At 40.6% G+C, this 25,864-nt stretch overlaps 1 protein-coding gene across 15 annotated transcripts in view; it reads left to right on the top strand.

Moving 5' to 3' along the window:
• The window catches only part of NAV3 (neuron navigator 3), a 789,636-nt gene that overhangs the window by 701,774 nt on the left and 61,998 nt on the right, over nucleotides 1-25,864 (top strand). For 12 of the 15 annotated variants that reach the window (XM_040343949.1, XM_040343951.1, XM_040343950.1 and 9 more), the window contains 5 exons: nucleotides 2,993-3,165; nucleotides 9,515-9,580; nucleotides 19,373-19,526; nucleotides 21,835-22,003; nucleotides 23,742-23,839. In XM_040343949.1, the coding sequence (XP_040199883.1) occupies nucleotides 2,993-3,165; nucleotides 9,515-9,580; nucleotides 19,373-19,526; nucleotides 21,835-22,003; nucleotides 23,742-23,839 (660 nt within the window). The remainder of the gene's footprint in view (nucleotides 1-2,992; nucleotides 3,166-9,514; nucleotides 9,581-19,372; nucleotides 19,527-21,834; nucleotides 22,004-23,741; nucleotides 23,840-25,864) is intronic. The other 3 variants (XM_040343952.1, XM_040343947.1, XM_040343945.1) reach the window with 1 other exon arrangement.

Here is a 25,864-nt window from a genome sequence, read left to right as displayed (position 1 = left end):
ATAACAGTTCTGTGATTAAGTACAATTTTGCTCTTAAATGTTGCTAAAAATCACCTAACTGATTGTTCCTCCTAAAATATTTACAACCTTTTGCCTTGTTCTGTTAATGACACTGAAGTCTTCTGTAAGTCTTCTGTAAGCAGATTGAAGCGAATATGGGGGGGGGGGGGTAGGTAATCTAATACAAAGATCTAAGCACAGCCAAAGTAATATCTAATGAATCTTTTTGTGGGTTAAACATGGGTAGATGGTTTCAGTCTACGTTTAATGTGTGCTCTAGAATATGGTTGTATGAATATGGTATCATAATATACAGTATGTGTACTAAAATACTGCAGAAGGAAACCCATATTGAGCTTACGCTGAGTAGAGAATGCATTTATTAGGAGACACTATCAGTGGCAACTATTTGTAAATTAGACTAAGAACTAATGTAACCAAAATTACATTTGATTTTAGTGTACTATAAGAATAGTAAGTAATTCCATGTTTTAGAAAGTGACAACGTTAAAATACTAAAGCAATGTACTAATAAAATAATAATAATAGTAATAGTAACACAGTAAATTGCTCTGTGTATTATGTATGTGTTTCTTATACAAAGACTTACAGATTTTGTCATTGGGTCATATTTCTCCCTATATGGCACTTCAATTTGTTTTTGGTAGATTTAGGGGAAGACAACTATCTCTTTGGGTATTCACACTTCTTTAGTTTCATACTTTTGCCAGGAATCTCTTATGCATGGCTTTATGTTTCAGATCTCCTTTCCTTTTTTAAACTGTTATTTCTGTTAAGCTGCTGTCTGCATTTGTTTTATCTCTTACAGGAAGAATAGTAAACACAAAATGTTTGAAGGTCTTTTATGTTGCTAAGGAATAGAATGTGCCAGTATAAAATGTTATTTTTATTTAAAGTAAATGATAAAAGCAGTAAAAAAAATGAGGAACGCATCAACCAAATAAATTAATCTGTATACCTATGTGTAGCATAAATGTATCCTGGGACCATTAGCCGAGGACCATTGTCAAGTTATTTCACCCGATGCTCCTTTCAGCTGCCATATTTTGGCGCGTGCATTGAGCTGAAAATGGGAACTTGCTATAAATAAAAAGGTTCAGGTTGCTCAGTTGTTATTGTCACCTCATGTGTTGAACAAATTCCTTTAGTTATCAGTAGTGATTTTCTGTCCTTATTCAGAAAATGAATCAGACATGGTGGGGTTGATTTACTAAAACTAGAGAGTGTAAAATCTGGTGCAACTCTGCATATGAACTAATCAGCTTCCATTTCTTTTGTCAAAGCTGAAGTTAGAAGCTGATCGGCAACCATGCATGGCTGCACCAGAATAGCTTTCTCACTTTCAGCCTACGTTCACATTGGAGGCGGGTTTGGAATTGTTCAGCTGAACTCGGACAATTGAAAAACCTCTGTGTAAGGATGAGCTCTGGTGTGATCGCACAGCCCACGTGCAGAGCCCACCAGAAAGTCTGTACTACGCTACGGTAATTCTAGTCAGTAAGACGTTTTCCCGATGCGTGGTTGCAGAGATTGGGAAATGTCTCACTGCCTTTGATTAGCACAGCGCAGTGCAGACTTCCTGGCGAGCTCTGCACGTGGGCTGTGTGAACACGCTGGAGCTCATCCTTACATCTGTGCGTGTTCATGCACAGATATCTTTTAAAAATGCCTCCAAATTCAGCAAAATTAGTGCAGGAACTACATTTGGAAATGGGTACAGTGCTTCAAAGGTGGCATCAAACCGATTCGGATGATGTAGTTGCCAGCAATAGGCTACGATTTGGCATCGGCTTGACATGTGAATGAGGGCTCAATCTACCACCAAAAAATTATTTAAAAATTCTGACTTGTAAAGTGTAGAGCAAGTTTAAATGCTGCCCCTGACTTCCACACATGATATTTGGTGTCTGAGTAAGCTATTGGCAATTTTGAAAAACAAAATGCTAGTAATCCATCTGTATGATCCATTATGCTTATTTTTTATTATTTTATTTTAACTACCTCTCCTTCAAAATGAACTGGTAAAGGGGTTCTCCTTGACAAAGCAAGTTCTTTAAACAACTGACAGCGTCACTGGAAATTATGAATGAGATTAAAGATATAATCATATTATCTATTTATAAACAAGTGTTTTAAAGTTCTCATAAGGGGATTTGGTGGAATTTGGGGGTCTATATAATTGTGTTTGATTATGCATTGTAATGATTTTAATCTATTTATTGCTATAGAGATGGGACAGTTTTCATGATTCTTGTTTTTATGTTTTGGGGGATTAGCACTTGAATTTATCAATCAAGTTGAAAAGTCACTCTTTATAACAATATGCTGTGTCTTATTTGGCCTACTCAAATGTAGATTGTGGTCTAGCTCTGGGTTTATTTGTCATTTTTATTAGTATTTTATAGTATTAAGGGTCTGTTTTAATTACATATTTATGTTGACAAAGGCATGCACCTTTGTCTATGATTCTTCCCACAATACCTTACCGGTTTCTTCACTCTCTCAGAAGTACTTGGTCCACCTAACTCCTTTACCTTTTCACTTAATGGAGGATAGGAAGCAATCATTTTACATGATACAGTAGATGAGAAATACTCCTTAACCTTCAGCTATCGGAGAATGTGTTTAATCTTGTTTAAATTTCAGTTCAGGTGAAATAGTTTAATAATCTCTAATGTTACCTGTTTGCTTAAAATGTTTAATTTGGCAATCCTATTTAAAAAAAAAATATATACTGCTAGATTAGTTAGCTGCAGGACAAACGTGTAGTAAAATTAGATTGTAAGCTTCTCTGGGGCAGGGGCTTATATCAATATTACTAAATCCTCTGTTTACTGCTATACAAATACAGGACATGATACAGGTACAGACATAGAGTTTACATTTTATCATGTAAATATCATAATACAAAAGGCAATGATTTTGTTTTTACTTCTTTAAAAGTTTTAATTGTTCACCTTCTCTTTTGTAGCTGAGAAGTTCTTTCAAACAAGCCTTTGGCAAGAAAAAATCCAACAAACCTCCATCTTCCCACTCCGATATTGAAGAACTTACAGATTCATCTGTCCCTTCCTCCCCAAAACTGCAGCATTCGTCAGAGGACTCAAGTTTCTGTGTCATGCTACAGTCACAGTCCAACTCTGAGTAAGTGCCTAGTATGACAGCAACAACTGTCATATCATTTGCAAATGTTAAATATTTTTTTTTATTGCATTAGGATTTGTGATTGAATACCTAGAAGAAACAACTTAGTATGCATAGCCTGATGCTTGTTTTAATTTTGTACCAAACGAACAAAAAAAAAACAGTTTGAATCTGGTTCCTAAGGACAACACCTTAAATGTTCATAATGTAACCAGATTGTAAAAACCTTATAATCTTTTTACCGATAAACATTATGTTAAATGATTATCTGTATAAAGATTATAAGATTTTTACAATGGGGAGGAAATACGCAATAATACAGCCATGTTCAATAGTACATAGATCTGAAATGACTGTATATATGAAATTATATATGAACTTATCTGACTTTAAAAAGGTGAACGTTTGGTAGGGTTTCTTGCACAATGCATGTAATTGCTATTTGCACTGCCATATTGCCAAATGAGAACAACTGGAGGGTTCCTTTTTATACATAGGAACACAAAGAGAATTTCGCTTTGAGAATAAGAAAAGCAGCTTTGACACAAATTTACAAATATTCATAAACACAAGTGCAGCGCTAAAAAAAAATATTTGTAAGAAAGGAAAGTGCAACCATCAGCAATCAAGCAAATATGTGTATTAATCAGTGACAGTCTCAAAAGATTCAATAAAATCTTCTTTTAAGCTTCAAACCTTTGTGAAACATGACACTGCTGTGATCCACCACCATGTGCCACATAGATACGCTTTCCGAAGCAAACGGACACTTATAGATAAAGAAAAGAGTCAAAATGTGCAGTATATCTTAATGTCTGGCATGCAGTGCACTTCCCCCTCCACTCAATATTATATGCTTATAACAGCCGTAATCTCAGGTTTATATCACCCGGGAATACCATGCACTTCCACATCCAATCAGGTTACACACTCATGACAGTCAGATTATTCGGCCATAGCATACAAAAAAGCCAGAAAAGTCTCACAGTGTAAAACCGCAATAATACTTATAATAGTACAAAGTGTACTAAATACTGACAATATAAAATCACTTAAGCGCTTAGTATGAACGAATGGTCTTGGGAGTCAGAAGGGCTGCTTCCTGGTATCGCTGTGCATGATGACATCACAAGTATTTTTAATTGCATCCTTCGCGTTTCGTCACATCTGACATTTTTCGGGGCATAGAAGCCATGCTCACGCATCACACACCTTTTATAGATAACCAACAGGGGGGAAACCATAAGTGAAGCCACGTCCTTATGTGCTTCTAAGCCTCACTTAAGCTTTTACATGAAGCCAAGCCTCATAATCAGGTCTGTCCCATGGCGGCACACTCAATGGAATCGAATGGAGAGACCAATAAGGCACTCAAAAAAGGGCACCATCTAGTGGGCTTCATAAAAAAATGTAACCCTAATTGTTTTTTAAATATAACAAATATTATTACTGATAAAATGGGCTGCCCCCTATTGTTTCGTTAAGATAATTTGCAAAAATACATAAAAACCTACATAAATCCATAAATCATATAAATCAGTGGTCATCAACCCTGTCCTCAGGGCCCACTAACAGGCCAGGTTTGCAAAATAATTGAAATACATCACAGGTGATATCATTTGCTGCTCAGTGATTGCAGTATTTTACTCTGCATATCCCCAAGGTAATACATAAAACCTGGCCTGTTAGTGGGCCCTGAGTACAGGGTTGATGACCACTGATATAGATCACAATCTAAATATGATAATAGGATTATATACATAAAAAGGGACAATATTTTAAAGGAAAGTATAAAGACAAAATAATCAATCTCATAACAAAATGACTATTACAGGGGGACGTCATGCATTACAGTACAAATAAATGCATTCACATCCCTGTCTTCATTCAGGTTAAAATGGGTGGAAAGATCCAAGTTTGTGGATCCACTGGGGCATTCCTATTATACAAAAAATGTCTGCTGTGGGTACCATCCCTATTATTGAACAAAGGAAGAAGACACACTGCCACTCAATCCACCAAAAATAAAGTGGAAGGAATGTGGAAACAGATGACACTTTGGTTGTATCTCATGGAGCAAACACCATTTCTTTAGCTCATATTTCCCATTTAGGGGACAGGTTTATTGTTTGTGTTTTTTTTGTTCGTTGTTTTTGTATATTAATATACAGTATATTGTCAAATGTATTGGGATGCCTGCCTTTACACGCACATGAACTTTAATGTCATCCCACTCCTCGTCAGTGGGTTCAATATTGAGTTAGCCCACCCTTTGCAGGTATAACAGCTTCAACTTTTCTGGGAAGGCTGTCCACAAGGTTTAGGTGTGTGTCTATGGGAATGTTTGACCATTCTTCCAGAAGCACATTTGTAAGGTCAGGCATTGATGTTGGATGAGATAGCATGGCTTGCAGTCTCCGCTCTTGTTCATCCCAAAGGTGTTCTATTGGGTTTTGGTCAGGACAGTCAAGTTCTTCCCCCTCAAACTTGCTCATCCATCTTTTTATGGACCTTGCTTTGTGCATGGTGTTCAGTCATGTTGGAACAGGAAGGGGCCATCCCCAAATTGTTCCCACAAAGTTGGGAGCATGAAATTGTCCAAAATGTCTTGGTATGCTGAAGCCTTAAGAGTTCCCTTCAATGGAACTAAGGGGCCAAGCACAACCCCTGAAAAAAAAACCTGCACCATAATCCCCCCTCCACCAGTCCTAACCTCAACCTGATAGAACACCTTTTGGGGGGGATTAGAGCTGTGACTGTGAGCCAGGCCTTATCATCCAAAGCATCAGTGCCTGACCTCACAAATGCGCTTCTGGAAGAATGGTTACAAATTCCCAGAAGAGCTGAAGCTGTTGTATCTACAAAGGGTGGGCCAACTCAATATTGAACCCTATGGACTAAGATGTTATTAAAGTTCATGTGCGTGTATAGGCATGCATCCTAATACCATTGACAATATAGTGCATGTGTCTAGAGCACTAAGAATTTGTGTTTATTTATGTTGCATATTCGTAGTGTGCCTTGGATCCTGAAGAAGTGAATGCATTGCAAAATGCATTGATCATAAACACCATATGCTATAACTTATGATGACTTTTATTTGTTTTTTAACCATAGTTTTTTTTATTAAACAGCAAAATGTACAGACATGGTGAACATGTAAGCCTTGTACATTTAACGAGCAAGGTATGCAAAGTATACAGTATACACACAATATATTGCAATGCTTTTTCCAGGGTTCCCAATAAAATATGTAGAGGTTTCCGCTTTATGGGGAAAAACCTGTCACCCCTTATGGGAACATACTGTGAAGAGGTAAATATGATGGATGTTCAGGAACTCTGATAGCAACCCTTACAGTGGTCGCTTGAGTTAAGTAGTTGAGATGCCATCTCATAAAAGTCAAGTAAATGATAAGATAAAACAATAACAGTAAAATAATAATAGTAACATAACGAGACAACAGTTATAAGGAACCAAGATTGGCACTGAAAATATGTCAGTTGTTTCTTTTCAGGTCAGTTCATATTAATTTATTAATTTTCCATATCTAATACCTCTAGGTGGCTTTTCACTCATTCATAATTGATATTTTCATCATCTATGTAGCGCCAGAGACTTTTTTGTATGACAACTATGCGCTCCAAAATTTGTGGAATTTTTGTACTCTCCTTTCTTTGTATGTAAGCATTCGCTTCATTAAACATTGTGAGTTGACTCAAGACCACTTCTTCAATATTCAGGGGGGGGGGGGGGTTGGTTGTTCTCCATTTGCTAACTATGGGACATACGAGCTGCGTATAATATGTGTATCGCTATTTTTCTCAATAGGTAAGGGAAAGAGTCTATCCCCAGGCTCAACAATGCCAGATGTAATTTTTGATATAAGGGAGAGAACATCAGTCCAGAAAGACTGTAGGGCACAGTGGCATTTCCTCCAGCACAAATTTGGATTCATGGTGCGTAGACGCATTGGGGTCATGTACCACCTATGAAGTATTTTTTGTGAATTATCCCAATGGTCCACACACGCTGAAGACTTGCTGTTATATTTTATAGCCAGGAGCCATTGAGGTCAAGGGAATGTTTTTTGTAGTTCCCATTCCCATTTGATAATTTCTGGTAACTTAGAATGTATAGAGTGGTAGTTACAGTATTTATAGCACAAGGATATACCTTTAAAGTTAGAGGAGGTTCTGTTTATTAGAAAGTTCCATATCGGAAATGGCACTTCTATAAAGGAGGTTGGGTAACTTATGATGACTTTTAAAAAACAGTAATAGGTGGACACACTTTATATTCATGGATTGCATTTGTTAGAATTTTCATAAAAAAATATGTTTTAGCTTTAATGGTGTTTTGCTCTATGAGGTACAACTAAAGTCCAATTTATTCACACCCTCCTTCCACCCTAGTTTTGGTGGATTGCATGTCTTCTTCCTATTTGCACTACCTTCCCAAGTAAGCCCTAAAAATTGTACGTTCTATACATTAAATGTGTATTAACCTCCCTGGCGGTATGATTCTTTCAGAAAAAAGATGCTGAAAGCGATACCATTATTTGCAAGGAAATTTGGCGTTTTATAATGTATGCCTGCAATTCTTAGGAATAACTCACTTAAATCTGACCAAACCAGAGTCTAATAGGCATCCCGGGTATGACATTTTTTTAAAAACCAAATTATAAATTATAATATAATAAATAATTATAAATAATTATAACAAATAATAATATAATTCTAATAAAAATTATTCAATAATGTAATCAAATCAAAATCACTGAAATTTGCTCAGTTGCAGAATTGTTGCTGTCATTATTTCTTTTTTTTTTTATGACAAATTTCCCCACAAATCGCTATCGCACAATTCTGCAAGTGATTATAGTTTATTATCGCTGTTTTCTAGCTGATCTAAAACCATTTTTGACATAAAGGGACACTTTTGGTTGCTATGGACAATCTACAGTTTGCAGGGAGAAAGAAAGGTTTTTATTATATAAAAGAACATGTAGGGCACTGGGCAGACCACTAGGGACAAGGGGTGTGTGTTTTTTTACATATAGTACTGTAATCTATAAGATTACAGTATACTGTATGTATAGTGTTTGTTCACCTTTTTGAATTTGGCGCCGTTCTCCGCCCCCGTGCGTCGTAACGTCGCAGGGAACGGAGATCGGCGGCACAGGAGGACACTGTGTGAATCGAGCAAGGTCCCGCTCGCTCACACAGCGCGGTGGCATCGCTGGATCCAGGAACAAGGTAAGCCAGCGCGCGCTGCAGGCTCTGCATAGCTACCCCGAGCGTGACTCGGGGTTACCGATTTCAGCCTAAAAAATCCACCCCGAGTCACGCTCGGGGATACCGCCAGGAGGGTTAAAGGGGTTGTAGTTTTTTCACCTTAATGCACAAAAAGCCATGTGATGTTCTCGGAGGCTTCTCAACCGGGCTTTTCGGCTCTTCTCGGCTCATTATTTGGATGATTGGTTCCCACTGCTGTCAATCAAACCAACAACGCGGTGCGCTGGGGGCGAGGCTGAGTAATACAGTCGGCGGCTATAGCCACCGGCTGTATCACAGGAGTGCACCCGTAAGCTAACCCCGTTGGGAGAGAGCTTCCCATGAAGGGGGTTAGCTGATGCGGAGAGGAGCCGAGACAGCCGCCGAGGGATCCCAGAAGACCAGGATCAGGGCCACTATGTTCAAAACGAGCTGCACAGTGGAGGTAAGTAAAACATGTTTGTTATTTAAAAAAAAAAATTAACCTTTACAACCCCTTCAAATGGGCTCTATCATGAAAGATGAGGTGGCCTTTACTGAACTCTGCTTTGAGAATGCCATTTCCCTGCGCGTCATGATGATGCTTTGTCTGCAATTCTGCCTGTGTCGCCAACTTGGAACGAGAATCAAAACCCTTATTTAAAGCATGCATGTTGCATGTGATTTACATGTACTTAAGTCCAAATGGTAGTAGAGTCCAATACCATCCAGTCCAGTCCAATACTATATGAAAAAAATTGGTAAGAAATGACAGCCTGTATACTTTCCTCATGGAAGAGTCACTTTAACACAAAACAAATTAGATGTTGCAATGTTTTTATGTACTAGGTAGATTTTCAGAAAAGGAAAGAATTAAAAGAACATGTATTCTCAGAAGCAAACTTTGCATTCAAGAACTGGCCCCTCTTGCAGAATATAGTAGTCTTCCAAACATATAATTCGTCTCCACTTGTGTACTGCCTTGCATATATGTATTAAACTCCATTGCATGTGTATGTGTTTAAAGTCACATTTTGTTATCATTACTTTTTTATCATTGTAAATACATATGTCTGTCTGTTGTATGAATTCAGGTCCTCTTTAGCCTGGGTACCAAAGAAACGGCAAAATGGCCGGGTGACCTACAAGCATAGATCTCGGTAAACTGTAGTGTGATGCATGTTATTGAAATGGTGTGCCAGAACAGGAAGATTGCATGGAATTATGCACTAAAAACAGTCTCTGACCCACCGGCTGTAAACTTAAATAGAAAAGTAACAATTATATACAAACTAATATTTTTTTAGATTTTAATATTTGTTGGGCAACTTTTTTTTGCCAGCGTAAATTCATTGGTTATAATTTTATATGTTGGTGGAAATTACCAAATTTTTATATTTAGTAGGGAAGACTAGTCTGTTAGATTTTGACCTATATTTTTTCCATAGATTAAAAAAAAAAAAAAAAATAACAATAATATTACCCTTTGATATTTTCTTTGTACTGTAATTAAATGTTTGCTAAACTGCCACAGCCATGCCTATATTTTTTCTTTACTTATTAGGTAAATAAATTATTTAGCAGTTTTCTTCTTTATTACTTATTTAGGGAGTAGAGAACACCATGAGTGTTTTTAAGCCTCATGGTCTGCAAACTGTTGTGTATCGATACATGTAATAGTTTATATCCCCCAATATTCCCCAGCAAGAAAATTCAAATCTGCATTACATCCTGTTGGAGGATTGGTGTGTTCATCTAATAATGTGTGTTCATCTAGTAAATTTTTGGAAGTTTTAAAAATGGACCTACTTGGCCTTTTTCTTGGAATGCCAGCCACAACTCTAAAACCTGTTAAAATGAGAGGGCAGTGCTAAAGTGTACTAAAAAAAGCCAAGCAAATCGGTGATCTGCCTGCTAAAAAGGGAATACCCTCTTTATACTTTACATGACACATATTCACAAGAGATTCTATATGTGATTGACACTTGTGTGCATTGTGCTGACATTTTTTATTTCACTTGGAATTCATTCTTAAAAACTCACATCTGTTTACCACCACATGCTATTTCCCGATATCCCCCATCACGGCACTACTAATTTACAAGACACTTGCTGCTTACACACTTTGCATTTTATTTCTATCTTCTCTCCTTTTGCATTGTTCACTTTTTTTTACCAGGACTCATTTTTTTTTTTTTTTGTGTGTTGCAGTGTTGTTGTCAAAAGCTCTATATATCTATATCTTGTGACGTGGCTGGCACGCGCGCCCCCTATGCTGGCAGGAAGCCAAGGATGTCATATGACGCCCACCCAGGATGAGAGAGCCACCTTGTTGGACGTCATATGACAATATGCGGGATGGGAAGTGGTTAAAAAGGGATTTATAAACATATGCAATTGATTTTCAGGCTACTTTGCAATCTGTTGTTATTAGATGTTGCGTTTCACTTTGAAGGCAACCAGAGCAAGTTAAAATGGTTAAATCTTAATTTCCCTATCCGTCTTTCAGGACAGCCACAACTTGAGAGATAGGCTCCTCCTCTTCCTTAGGAAACACTGCACAGCCTTTAAAATCTCTCCTCCCCCTGCTAGACCTCAGTTCTTAGTGTTTCCTCCGGTGGGGAGACACTGCTGAGGAACCAGGCAGTGCAGTCAGGGGACTGTGACCATTATTTTTCCTATGTGGGAGGCAAGGGCTTCCTAAAGGAGATTGGGCGAAAAACTTACCGCCAAAAACGCACCCCAACCCAGGTCGAGCGCGGCAGACGGTTTGTGGGGGGGTCCCTATCGTGTCCACAGGACCGCGGCGGGGGAACTCAGCTCCGGGCACCCTGATTACAGGCCGCACATTGTTTTTCAAAAATTGCGGGCCGAGTGGCGGGCGACGTCACTTCCGGTGCGCCTCGGAAAGGATTCCCTGTGACCCGCGGCTTCCGGTTCCGGGTCGCGGCGCTGATAGAGACCCACGCGTCCTGCTGGAGGTGTCGGATACTCGTTGGGACGAGTTAGACACAGCGCAACCACCCCACTATGTCGGTGACCTCTCCGGAACGGGACCCGACCAGGGACGCTACCTCCAGCCAGTCCAAGGTAAGGGTTCCTGGGGAGGGTTTCCCAAAACCTTAGACTGTGTCTTTTTTCCTTCCTCTACTTCCCCTTGGTGGTTGGGGGAGAGGAGGGATAGGCAGCAAGGGCACCTAGCAGTAGTGTCTGTCTAGTGCTTCCCAGAGGGTTGTAACCATGTTGTTGTTTTTAAAAAAAAAAAAAAAAAAAAAAAACTTTTTTTGTATCTTTGCTTTTGTTAAATGTGGGTCCTTATGTCTCTATTTTTCAGAAGAGCCTAGAAAAAAGCCAAGAAAAAACAGGAAGGACACATAGTTCTAAGAAGAAATGTGCTTCCTGTAGGGACTCCCTTCCTGATTCTTGGGCAAAAGTTTTGTGCAGAGACTGCATAAACTCTCTAGTTAGGGAAAGGGATGCAGAACAGGAGAATAGTCTAGCTGCTTCAGTTAAGGAACTGGCCTCTACCTTTTCCTCTTTCAAAACCTTGTTTGAAAGGGTGCAACCCCCCCTGGTACCCACACAGGTTACAACCCACCCTGATGTACAGGGTCCTGCACCTGCCTCTCCTGATCCTTCAGCGGAAGCAGTTGTTTTTGCAGGCCCTTCTCAGGGGCAGCACTCCTTATTGGAGAATGTTGCTTCCGACTCGCAGGCAGAGTCAGGTGAAGAAGACCAGGACAGTGAGTCCAAGAAGTCTTCCAGATATAAGCTATCTCTTGATGAGGTTGAGGAACTGCTAGGTGCCATTTACACGACCCTAGGCATTCACACGGATAGTAAACCTCTTAGTCTCCATGACCAGATGTACAAAGGTCTAGGGGAACACAAGGGCAGGGTCTTCCCAGTGCACGAACTTCTGGTTGATACTGTTAAGAAGGAGTGGCAGGACCCTGAAAGAAAGCCTTTCTTTTCTCAATCCCTTAAGAGAAGGTTTCCCTTTGCGGAAGATTCCACGTCCGTTTGGAATAAGAACCCTAAATTAGATGCGGCCTTTTCACAAGTCTCTAAAAAGACTGATTTAGCATTTGAGGATATGGGCAACCTGACGGATGCTATGGATAAGAGAATGGACTCGCTGTTGAAAAAAGCATGGGAGTCCATAATTGGCAATTTAAAACCAGAATTAGCAGTTACAGTAGTGGCCCGTAATTTAGAACACTGGCTCTCAAAGATCCAAAAACATATTGAGGCAGATACGGACAAGGACACTATTTTGGCTTCCTTCCCCACAATTTTAAAAGGGGTAGCCTACATTGCGGATGCCTCAGCAGAATCCGTCCGCATGTCAGCCAGGTCAGCAGCCCTGGCCAATTCTGCCAGAAGAGCTCTCTGGCTCAAGACTTGGTCAGGAGACATTGCGTCCAAGTCTAAGTTATGTGGGATTCCCTTTACAGGAGATCTCCTATTTGGTCCCGACCTGGAGTCAGTCTTAGACCGCACGGCGGATAAGAAAAAATCTTTTCCGTTTAAACGTAAAACTCCACAAAAAGGGAGAGGGTTTCGTCCCCAGAGACAAACAGGGGTCCCGAAACCAGAGACTCAAAAAAGGATCTGGACACCTAGGGGTAGGGGAAGAGGAGCGATTTTTCGCCCACCTGACCAGCCCCCCAAAAAACAATGACTCCCAGATCAGAGTGGGGGGAAGGTTGGGGGCCTTCCTCCCACAATGGGAGTTTTTTTCCCCAAACAGGTACGTACTGGCGATAGTGAGAAAGGGGTATTCCCTAGAGTTCTCATCCCTACCGCCACAGAGGTACCTGGTCACTCAGCTTCCCAGAGCCAAGGAAAAAGCAGAGGCTCTAGTGGGGGCCTTGAGGGATCTGGAGGTCCAAAATGTTGTTTGCAGAGTCCCAAAAGGAGAGGAGAAAAGAGGGTTTTACTCCCACGTTTTCGTGGTAAAGAAACCCTCTGGCAAGTACAGGTTAATCCTAAACCTGAAACCGCTGAACAAGTCAGTAACATACAAAAGATTCCGTATGGAGTCAATTTTCACGGTAAGGGCCCTCCTACCACAGAATTGCTTTATGGTCTCCCTGGACCTCAGGGACGCGTACCTGCACGTACCCATTGCAGAGGGGTCTCAGGAGTTTCTACGGCTAGCGATAGACTTAGGAACTTCGGTGGTGCACCTACAGTTCCAGGCCTTGCCATTCGGTCTATCCTCCTCACCCCGCTTGTTCACAAAGGTCCTGGCGGAACCAATAGCTTTTCTGCGTCTTCAGGGAGTGGGTATAATAGCGTACCTGGACGACCTGCTTCTTTTTGCAGCCTCTCCGGAACAAGTATCCAGGGACCTGGAACTAACCAAAAAGACCCTTATGGACCTAGGTTGGCTGTTAAACCTGGAAAAATCCAGTCTAATACCATCGCAGCGCATTCCTTATTTAGGGTACACCCTGGACTCCACCCTGCTAAGGGTCTTCCTTCCATTAGAGAAGGCTCTAAAGTTAGAAAAGTCGGTATCTGCCCTCCAGGGCAGCCATCAGGTTTCAATCAGATTCCTGATGTCAACACTAGGACTGTTAACTTCCACTCTACCGGCAGTCCAGTGGGCAGGGATTCATTTTCGGGCCCTGCAGGCCTTTGTACTCAGAATCTGGGACCACAGCTCAGAACACCTAGACGTCCTGGTACAGGTCCCAAGTCAGGTAAAGAGATCCCTCTGGTGGTGGAGAAAGATCACCAATTTGTCGCAGGGTCGTCTATGGCATATCCGGTCTCCACTGGTTGTCACCACAGACGCCAGCGGCAGAGGTTGGGGGGCTCACCTGGGTGTACTTCCAGCACAGGGTGTTTGGGAAGTGGCAGAGCTGAAACATTCCTCCAACTGGAAGGAGCTGAGGGCGATCGGGTTAGCTCTCATCTTCTTTCAGGAGAGACTTCGAGGACACCACGTCCAGGTGAGGTCAGACAATGCGTCGGCCGTGGCCTATGTGAACAAACAGGGTGGCACCAGGTGTGTAGCCCTGTCGGCCATAACAACAAGAATCTTTCGCTGGGCCGAAACAAACACCCTGTCCTTATCAGCAGTTTTTCTAAGGGGAATAGAAAACAGTACAGCGGATTTCCTCAGTCGAAGTCAACTGAGGGAAGACGAGTGGTCCCTCAATCAGGAGGTCTTCCATCTTTTGGTCAAGAGATGGGGGTCTCCGGAGATAGATCTCTTCGCATCCAGGGAGAACGCAAAAACACATTGGTTTTTCTCTCGGGGCAGGGGAGAGGGAGCAAGAGGGATAGATGCCCTATCCCAGAGCTGGCGATTCGGGATTTGTTACGCCTTCCCACCCCCAGCTCTTCTACCATTGGTCCTGAGAAAATTTCAGCTGGAGAACACCTCACTTATCCTTGTGGCACCCCACTGGCCCAAGAGGGCTTGGTTTTCGGTTCTCAAGCAGCTGACCACAGAACCCCCTCTTTTTCTTCCTCTTCGAGAGGATCTCCTCTCGCAGGGTCCAGTTCTATGCCCACAGGTACACAGGTGGAACCTTGCGGCGTGGTTACTGAGGAGTCCTTGCTGAGGTCCAGAGGTTTTTCGGACAAACTGACTGCCACCCTTCTTAACAGTAGGAAGAAGGAGACACGTTCTATTTATAGAAAAGTTTGGCTTCGTTTTAATACTTGGTGCCAGGAATTTTCCTTTCCAACACAAAGCCACAAGTCCGTTCTGGAGTTTCTCCAGTGCGGAGCGGATAAAGGCTTGTCAGTGAGTACCCTTAAAGGCCAGGTCTCAGCCCTCAGTGTGTTTCTAGAGAGCCCTCTAGCCTCCAATCCTTGGGTCATCAGGTTCTTTAGGGCTTTGTCCAGACAGAAACCTTCCCAGGGACCTCCCTTCCCCAAGTGGGATCTATCACTAGTTTTACAGGTGCTAACAGGGTTGCCCTTTGAACCCTTAGACAAGTGTTCGTTAAAGGATTTAACGTTTAAAACAGTCTTTTTAGTTGCAGTGACTACTGCCAGGAGGGTCAGTGAATTGGAAGCCCTGTCCATTCGTCCTCCTTTTTGTGTAATTTTTCCGGATCGGGTTGTTTTTAAAACCGATCCGGCTTTTCTTCCGAAAGTGGCTTCCAAGTTTCATAGAAGCCAGGAGGTTGTGTTACCTTCATTTTGTTCCAATCCCTCGGGTGAAAGGGAATTTAAGTTTAGTACACTAGATGTTAGGAGATGCATCCTACAGTACTTGGAGCTGACTCGGGCTTTTAGGAAGTCAGACTCTTTGTTTGTTTTGTTTTCTGGGACCAGAAAGGGACAGAAAGCGTCTCGGCGCACAATTGCTAGGTGGCTTAGACTAGTTATTGGGCAGGCTTACTCCTTGACTGGTAGGGAAGTCCCTACAGGAATAAAGGCACACTCTACTCGAGCGGTGGCTACTTCTCAGGCTGAAAGGGCTGGAGCGACGCCAGATCAAATATGCAAAGCCGCAACTTGGTCCAGCTACGCCACTTTCATCAAGCATTATAGAGTAGACTTGCTGTCAGCAGGTGAACAAGCCTTTGGGAGAAAAGTCTTGCAAGCCGTGGTCCCACCCTAAATTGTAAGTACTCGATTATCCTCTCAAGTTGTGGCTGTCCTGAAAGACGGATAGGGAAAAATGGAGTTACACTTACCGGTAACGTCCTTTCCAGTAGTCTTTCAGGACAGCCCTAGTTACCCTCCCGAAAAGTTGGAAGAAGGGGTTTCTAATCCAGGAACATAGTATGATATTGATGTGTTAACTATGGATTACTAACATGTTCTTGTGTCTCCCCAGCGGACCGGAGTGCTCGTATAAAAACTGAGGTCTAGCAGGGGGAGGAGAGATTTTAAAGGCTGTGCAGTGTTTCCTAAGGAAGAGGAGGAGCCTATCTCTCAAGTTGTGGCTGTCCTGAAAGACTACTGGAAAGGACGTTACCGGTAAGTGTAACTCCATTTTTTATGTTTCTAGCAACCAGTACTCTTTTCTAGACCAGATTTCCTTGAATACTTACCCACCCTCTCCTTTCCCTCCTTTTCTACCCTCTCCTTTCCTTCCCTTTCTACCCTCTCCTTCTCCAGAGGTCTGGGCATCACTTGAGACTGCAATACATATAAATAGATCCCTTGTTTGTATTTATGTTTACAGTGTAATGTACTTTGTTTTTAAAGAGATACATGTAGCAGCTAGAGGAATTCTGAGGTGCAATTGCCTTATTTTAATACTAAGACAAATTACACAATTGTAACAAATCGGACTTTGTAGGACTTAGTAAAGATTTCTAATGTTGTAGATGGATCTGAATTTTTTTTTCAATCATGGCCTACTACAGTATTTACAGAACAAGAAAAGGAAAATCTTTGTTTCAGAAAAACTGGAGTGTTATTAGAAGTACATATTTCACAGCCAAAATTATTCAATAAAAATAAAGATGAGTAATTAGCAATGGTGTCCTGTTGCCAATAACAACCAATCAAATGTCAAATGGCTTTCAGCAACCTACTGTTGGCAGCCTACTGTTTTCAGACTCATTTACACAGATTGATAAGTGGTTGATTGTAGATGATGGCACTCAACTGCTCTTTGCAGCATTCATATAACATTTTTTTTAAATAAAGTCACAAATGCATTCACAGAAACTTCAGATTTAGTAAGTGGTGTGTTTTATCAAATGAGTCTTATTGAGTTAATTTATTAATTCTGAAACTGCTCATGGGTTTATAATACTATTAAAACACATGGTATACAAGACATAATCAAGAATTATCAGAAATCGCTAAATATTTAAAGTCAACGTCGGTTGCAAAGTAATTGTATGCTGGTGATTTTTTTTGCTCTTTTAGGCCAGTGATCGAACTGACCTTCACTCAGCAGTGAACCAGTCACAACTCACAAGTTGTCAGGAAATGCGTAGTGAATTTTTCACCCTTTAAGAGGTGTTTATTTCCATTGAAGATAACCAGATGATTTCTTCTCAGTCTTCTACAATGGCAGATCATCCACAAGGCACACTAAACAGGAACTTGATCAGGATCAGTAACAATAATATCACATAGATGTAAGCTAAGCTATAATATCATACAGACCTGTGCAAGCACACAGCAAGGGGATTCCCTCAACAAAACTTTCACATTGAAGTACCCCCTTGCCAAGCCTCACCCAGCTCTCTGTCTCTCTACAGTACTGTAAAATGTAATGGAACCAATTACTCAATCAACGAGTATAAAATGAATATCAACTATATGCAACACTAAATAGATAGTCTTTGGGTAATATAGCTAACCAATGTGGTTTGGCGAGCCAGGCCAAACCTCAATATAATTTATCCTAACAGTTTGTGCACTTATACGTTGGCATGCGTTGGTGCGCAAAGAGCAATTTGTAATCCAAAAGGTAAATAGTAAACTGGTGGAAATTTCCTGAACAGTCAAATCACAGGAATGAATATCAACAATCCGCCTTCCTGCAAGACAGTCAATACGCTCGGGCAAGTGCCCGTCTCACCCAGCCGATTCAAGCCTTGTCCTTCTGTGGCACTCCGTCCACAATTTCCGGTCACTGTCTTGTTAGCCGGCAGCCTCCGGTTCTCAGACAGGAACTTAAAGTGTTACTAAACCCAGTAATATGAAAATGGTTAATCTGCCTCCCCACAGTGTCCACAGCTTATAAATCTTCTTTTTACATTAAAATACTGCCACTATATTCATTTTTCACTGATCTGTAAATCACGATTACATGATAAACTGCAGAGTCTCTCCAGTGATGAGAGTTCAGGTGCGTGGAGATTTCCACTACAGCCTGTATACACGCCCACATGTGTGATGTCAATATCATGTGACCTGGCTATCTCTGAGAACAAGTAACTGTTCTCTTTAGCATAAAAGAAACAACTGAGCATGTGCAGGTTGGCTGTTGCCTGTGTGTTAGCTGGCCTTCCCAAGCTAGACATTGCAGGAGGGGAGGATCTATGCATACAGAATAAAACAGCATTTTTACAGAATGCAGAGGATTAACCCCTTAAGTTTCACTGTAAGTATAACAAGCATGCTATGCTGTATATACAGACTGATTTTACTGTTGCAGGTTTAGTATCACTTTACGGAGCTTAGAGCCCCTGGAGTTGATCTAGGGGTCTAACCACAGTTTAAGATTGAGAACACATTTGTATGCAGTTGATGTCTGATAGGGCGGGTCATGAATTTACTGTCAATGCAAATGGGTCAGCCTCTATTCAAATATTGAAATCCTTATGTGTGTGAGTGTGTATATATGTATATATATATATATATATATATAGAGAGAGAGAGAGAGAGAGAGAGAGAGAGAGAGAGAGGCGCCAGTACAGTTTAAAACAAATGCATTCCATTACACTATAAATAATACTGTGCATTATCCTGCTTGAATTTATACTAGGGCACACTTGTAATTGCAGTTCCTCAAGGTCCTTAAAAAATTGAATGAGCTTTGTAATGTAGTGACTAATACAATGGGTGTCGGAATTGTTCATTAAAACATGGGGGGTGAGGTGTTGGGGTGAGCAAAGCTGCCACCATGCCTAGAGCTATATTTGGCCTTAATATTGCTCTGATCTGCCTTACAAGACTGTGATCTTGCTTCATATGTAACAGATTGACTTTAATAGTGTTCTTTTAGTGCTCACTACATTTTCTAGGTTTCTTAGAAGGACCTCAGGGAAGAAGAGTTAGACGGCTGGAAAAAAATTCTCAATTAATTTTTTTAGCAAAATCAGTTGTTGACTTATCCTATTTCAGGCAGGAAGATGAAATAAATACTTTCCACAAGCTCTTTTATACAGGGGCATTAAAATATTTAAAATTTGTTGTTAAAAAAAAAAAGAAGGCCTTTGCTTGTTTACAAAATGAAATGTTGTTCTCTATATATAAATTGCTCATAAAACATGATTCTTTTCCTTCAAAAGGCTCTGTGAATGCACTGAAGCAGAAGCTGAAATAATCCTGCAGCTAAAGGGTGAACTTCGAGAAAAAGAGTTGAAACTGACAGACATCCGCCTGGAGGCTCTTAGCTCTGCACATCACCTTGACCAAATCAGAGAAGCAATGAACCGCATGCAGGTCAATGATCCTCTGCATTTTAAATGTTATGTGCTATAGATGGTTGTACATTGATACCCTGTTTTCTCATTCTCGACATTATAAATACGCTGGTACTATTTAAAGAGAACTAACCTGTGGAATAATCTGCTGACAGTATACGTTGCGTTTGCATGTGCTGATTGTTTATTTATTTATTTCTCTTCTCTGGGAGGGGACTGTAAAATTCTGGTATGCTTTAGTCCTCGTGAACATGAGTGAAAAAAAACACCATGTTTCTTATGCCGCCTACACACAGTCGGAAGTTCGATGGAAAAAGTCCGATGGGAGCTTTTAATCGGATATTCCAACCGTGTGTATGACCCATCGGACTTTTTCCGACGGACTTAAGCCCCATACACACGGTCAGACTTTTGGCCAACCAACTTCAAAATCCACAACTTTTCGCATTTGTCCGACCGTGTGTACGTTCCATCGGACCAAATTTTTGGGCTTTCATCGGACAAAAAGTTGGGTCTGCAAACGGACCAACTTTACGTCAACAAAAGTCCAATGGTGCAAAGTCTGACAGTGTGTACAGCAAACAATCGGACTTTTGGACAAAGTACAAATGCGCATGCTCAGAAGTAAAGAGCAGCCGGAAGCCTTCTGTCTAGTAAAATAATAATAATAATAATGTTTACACTTATATAGCGCCAATTACAGCATTGCCGCTGTGTCCAAGTGCTGATAATGGTTGTCATTATTACCCAACTCAATGGTACTCATTTTACCGACCTTGGAAGGATGAAAGGCTGAGTGGACCCTGCCGGGATCGAACCTGCAACCCTTGGGACACAGGCAATCACAGACTGCTGCAAAGGAGCATTAGCCCCCTGCGCTATCTTAACAGCTTGCCAGCTAAAACTAGCGCTCGTATTTGAAAAAGCACATTCGTGACACGGCAAATTTCGAAATCTAGAAAAGCACTCGCACGAAACGTCAACTAACTATAGAGTAGCTGAAGGAACGCAACGGGTGACGTCGGAGAATTGAACTTCCTCTTTTAAATGCTCGGCACTATGTTGAAACGTCACTACGTTCGTGTTGGTTGCCAAAAAAGTCTGAGCGTGTGTATGCTATGGGTGTGATCGGACAAATCAATTAGGACAAAAATTCAAGGGATGTTGGATGTCCGACCGTATGTACAAGCCTTTAGATAGAGAGCAGGTACTCTATTTTTCCACCGGAAAAAATCCTATCGGAAAATCCCTTCATCTGTATGGAATTCAGACGCACTAAAAACCACTCATGCTCAGAATCAAGTCGACGCATGCTCGGAAGCATTGAACTTTATTTTTCTCAGCTCGTCGTAGTGTTGTACGTCACCATGTTCTTGATGGACGGAATTTGGTGTAACCGTGTGTATGCAAACAGCTTGAGCGGAATTCCTTCAGAAAAAACATCCGAGTTTATTCCGACAGAAAAAACGGTTGTGTGTACAGGGCATTACTGATCTGAACACACGTGCATTGTTGTCTAAGGAACAATGCACATAGCTTAGAGATCAGTGATACAGAAATTAGTTCAGAGCTGTAAAATAAAAATATAAATTTTTACACTTTGGTGCAATAATTTACGCACGTTTGTGTATATGAGCTTATATGCGTATATTGCAACACTGGCAACTAGAAGAGGGTAAAGAGGAATTTTTACACATGTTTTTATGTATACACACATTTATACGCCAATGCGTATGTATATGCAAGGTCTTTACGGTGCATTTTAAGTCAAGATTTAAAAAAAAAAAGCTGCCAATAGATGGATTGGTCCTTGCTGACCCAGCCACATTTTTATCCATCAATGGTCTTTTAAATGTGTATTCGATAGGAGAGTTAGCATTTATTTCTGTACAAACTTAAGTGAGTCTGTAAAAAGTCTGATGCAGTAGATGTGGTTAGTATGCTAAAAATCATACAAGAGCTATCCTGTTTCCATTTAACAAAGATGACCTTATACTAAACGAAATACCTATGTCTGTAAGCTGTGTCTACAAGCTGCCATTGTCTGCCTTACATACTGCATTTTAAATCTTAGGCAGTTGGATAGCTTGCAGTGATGCTGAACTTAGCATTAAGCTTGTGAATCAGACAAGAGCAGCTTGTATCAGAGCTATTTAACTTGTGTACAGACTCTCTAGAAGGTCTGAAAGGCAGCATTAACATGTTGAATACTAAAAATTATACAGTATATAAGCAGCCATTTTAAAAGGTTGGCTTCCATTGTTTCTTGAATTATTTTTTATTTTGGGCTTTTATGTTTTTAACAATAATATGTGTTTGAATTTTAGAATGAAATTGAAATACTGAAAGCTGAGAATGACCGGCTTAAATCTGAAACTACCCCGGGAAAAACAAATCGGCCTTCCTCTGAATCATCAAGTTGCACCTCATCCTCTTCACGTCAATCACTAGGCCTTTCTTTAAATAATCTGAATATAACAGAGACCATAGCTACAGGTATTCAAGGCTGTATTTTTATTTTAGTTAAGTTTTGATTTAGAATTGTAGTATTCTTCAGACAGACATGAATTTATGTAGTGTATACTATCTTTAAATAGGGGGCATTTTCAGTTTATTTCTGGTCAATCAGACCTCATTAAGGATTTGGTGGTAGAATTATTGTTTATTTTGTGCTGTTCAAATTTGGCTGTTTCAATGAAATACCAATATTCAAATGGGGACAGCTCAACAACACAGCAGAATAAATAATTATCTTTTTAGTTTTAGTATAGCTGGATGGTGCTATTACATACCTCCAAACAGTCCTGCGCTTGGGCCTAAAATAGGCATTGCAGATCCAGACATGATATAACCATTAACCATGGACTTATATTTCTGAAGGCAGAGGTATACAGTTTCTTAAACAGGATTTTATGAACTTCAGATTATGCATTTACACTATGCACACTACACTATAACCCACCTGAAAGTGGGTGGGATATATTGGGCAGCAAAATAATATTTTGTCCCTGAAGTTGATGTGTTGAAAGTAGAAAACAATGGCAACCTTAAGGGTCAAATTGTAATGGCTAGACAACTGGGTCAGAGCAACTCCAAAACTCAGCTCTTGTGGGATGTTCCCATTCTGCAGTGGTCATCACCTACCAAAAGTGGTCCAAGGAAATAAAAATTGGTAAACTACTGACAGGCTCATGGGCGGCCAAGGCTTATTAATGCACTTAGAGAGCAAAGGCAGGCCCATGCAGTCTGATCCAATTCAAGAGCTACAGTAGCCCAAATTGCTGAAAACATTAAAGCTGATTCCCATAGAAAGGTGTCAGAACACACAGTGCATCGCTGTTTGTGGTGTATGGGGCTGTGTTGCATCAGACCAGTGAGGGTACCCGTGCTGACCTGTGTCCAAAGCCAAAAGCTTCAACAATTGGCATGTGAGCATCAGAACTAGACAATGGAGCAATGGAAGAAGGTGGCTTGGTCTGATGGATTCAAGAATGGTTTGAGAAACACAGCAACGCGTTAGAGGTGTTGACTTGTCCTCCAATTTCTCCAGACCTCAATCCAATCGAGCATCTGTGGGATCTGCTGAAAAATCCAATCAAAGCCCTATCTTGCAACTTACATGACTTAAAATACTACCGGGGTCTAGTGGAGTTCATGTCTTGATAGGTTAATGTGGGTGGTCATAATGTTATGGCTGATCAGTGTACTTTAGCTACTAAAAACAAATTTGTGTATATGAATGTGTTTATATGTATAGCTGTACACAGTCTAGTTTCCTTTAGGAATTAACACATGACCCCATTTAAAACACACTTTAGGTAAATATTCATCCATACCTGAGAGAGATACTGTAATGTATTTCTGTCTAGGAGAAGTTATAAGCGGTTATTAAAATGATTTTCAGATTTTCAGACTTTTTTTTCAGATTTTTTTAAAGCCTTCACATTTTGAATTGCTTTTTTGTTTTTTAATGCATATTTAATGTATAGAAGTTTGTAGATTCTCCTTCAAATGGCCATCTTTAGGTAAGACACATTACATTTACAATCATAAAATCAGTGTGATATTACTTGGTAAAAAGCATAGTAGGAAGTTTCAAATATTGCCACCATTGTTTATATTAAAATGGAAATGCAATAATACAGTAGGTACCCATATTATGTAATGCAGTAGATGTCAAATGAATATACAGTATATATGATTAACCTTTCACTTACAACATCTGTTTCTACAGATATTTTACTGGATGATGTTAGGGATGGAACTTGCCACAAGGATGGGTGCAGTGTTAAAATCATGGTCTGTGTTAATAAGGGATATGGAAGGACCAAGGTATGCTTTTTTATATATATCAACTCGTCTGATTCTCTTGTGCAGATTCTAAATTGCAGTGCAGAGGTCACTCTGTGGTCTCAGTACACTTTTATGGAATCATTATGGAATCATTATCAACTAGTGTTAAGCAAACCTGTCATAAACCCAGACAGTTCAAACTGAGCATTTGATGAAAAAAAATGCATAAGTATAGGCAGTAGTTACCTTAAGTGAATTTCTTTTAACACAATCAGTAAATCTAGAGAAAAATGCCAGCTAATATTATATCAAAAATTTGAGTTTTCTTTTGTAAAAGCTGAGCTTGGCTCCATCAATTTGTCATAGGGACGGACAGTGTCAATAATAACTAGGTAGGGTTGAAAAGCTTTCACATAGAAGGTATATTTAATGTCAAATACCTGTATATTTTACATTATGTAACATTTTACAATGGTATTTAACGCTGAAGCTTATCTTTGTCTATGAATTTGTTCATACTTGGTCACACTTGGGTTCCTTTAGGAAACCTTTGTGAGAACTTTGTTTTAAATGGTAGAGCTTTAAATACACAGCCACTTGTTTTTCTTCTTTGTAAGGGCTTTTCTTGCCCAATTTTATTAAAAGCAAGTTCAACAAAACAACATTTAATGTGGCTTTCTACCATTTCTTTTTCTTGCAAAGAAACACTCGTTCAGCCTCCTGGTTTATACATGCAGAGTTGCTGCTCAAGCCTCACCCTTCAGACCCCTTTGTCTGTGTCCTCCAGGCAATCTTCTAACAAGCTATTCACACAACTTGGTGCTCTGGCTCCCACCTTTCTTCCAGGTGGAGCCCTCCTGACTCCTGGACAGGAGGGCTCCTCTGTCTATTTAGGTTGCAACCCCATAGCCAGGTCTTTACTAGCAGCCCACACATCTGCACAGCTAGTGTGCTGGTGGGTTCCAAAACCAGGACCCAGGATTAGAGATGTCATCCCACACAAGTCTTTGCAAAATCTCCAGGCTCCAGTTCCCAATCTGGGTTTTACCAACTGATGAGGAAACTGAAAATCCAGCTCCCTCTGAATGAAACAAACATACTGGTGCCCTTCGATCTGTCTGGATGATAATCCTGTGTGATATAGAATCTCTTTTTTACACTGTGGCAGGGCATAGCACTGTCACACCTTGTAAAAACAACACTATAGCAAAAGTGAAGATTATTTCTATAGTAACAAATGGGAGCTGTAGATCAACTTTTGCTGTAGATTTTATAAATCAGCTTGAATAAATCTCAAAGTCACTGAATATGCAAAATGTAGGAAGAAATTATTATTACAAATGTTTTAGGGTTGTATTTGACCTGCCAATGATCATAAATATAATAGGCTAAAACTTATAGCACTGCTACATTGAACACAATAAAATATGGAATTGCACTTAACTTACATTTTTTTGGGGTTTTGTTAAACATTATATAACATATGTATTCTATACACCAGGGGTAGGCAACCTTTTAGAGGTTGAGATCTATCTGGGCAACATGGTGGAAATCAAAGATCCCTGGGGGAGGGGGTTTGCCCTTTAAAAACATTTACTATTAGGCGCCCAATAGAAACACAGCATAGTGTCCTGTCCCCCCCCCCCCCCCCTTACTCCCACTAGTATCCTCCACTCCACTTTACATAATTCCCCTCACAATAGTGTCCTCTGCCCACCCCCACACACAGTAATCTTCCTTCTTTTTACCTCTGTCCCCCATACAATAGCGTTGTCTGCCTCACCATAGCAGTGCCCTGCCCCTTCACATCACACCCCCCCACTATAGTGTCCTCTGTCCCCTCCACCCTGCAGAAGGATCCTCTGCCCCTCCTACTATTGCAGTGTCCTGTTCCCCACCAAAGCAGTGCCATCTTCCCTCTTCACACACCCTCACTGCAGTGTCCTCTGCCTCCTCAAAGCACTTTCCTTTGTCCCCTTCAAAACCTCACCGCACTGTAGTATCCTCTGCCCCCTCAAAGCAATGTCCTCTGCCCCTTCACACTCTCTCCCCCCACTGTAGTAT

Source organism: Rana temporaria, chromosome 3 (genome assembly GCF_905171775.1).
Source record: "Rana temporaria chromosome 3, aRanTem1.1, whole genome shotgun sequence".
In the NCBI taxonomy this organism is placed as follows: Eukaryota; Metazoa; Chordata; class Amphibia; order Anura; family Ranidae; genus Rana; species Rana temporaria.
The sequence above is the reverse complement of the archived record's forward strand: the minus strand, read 5'-3'. Positions and strand labels throughout refer to the sequence as shown.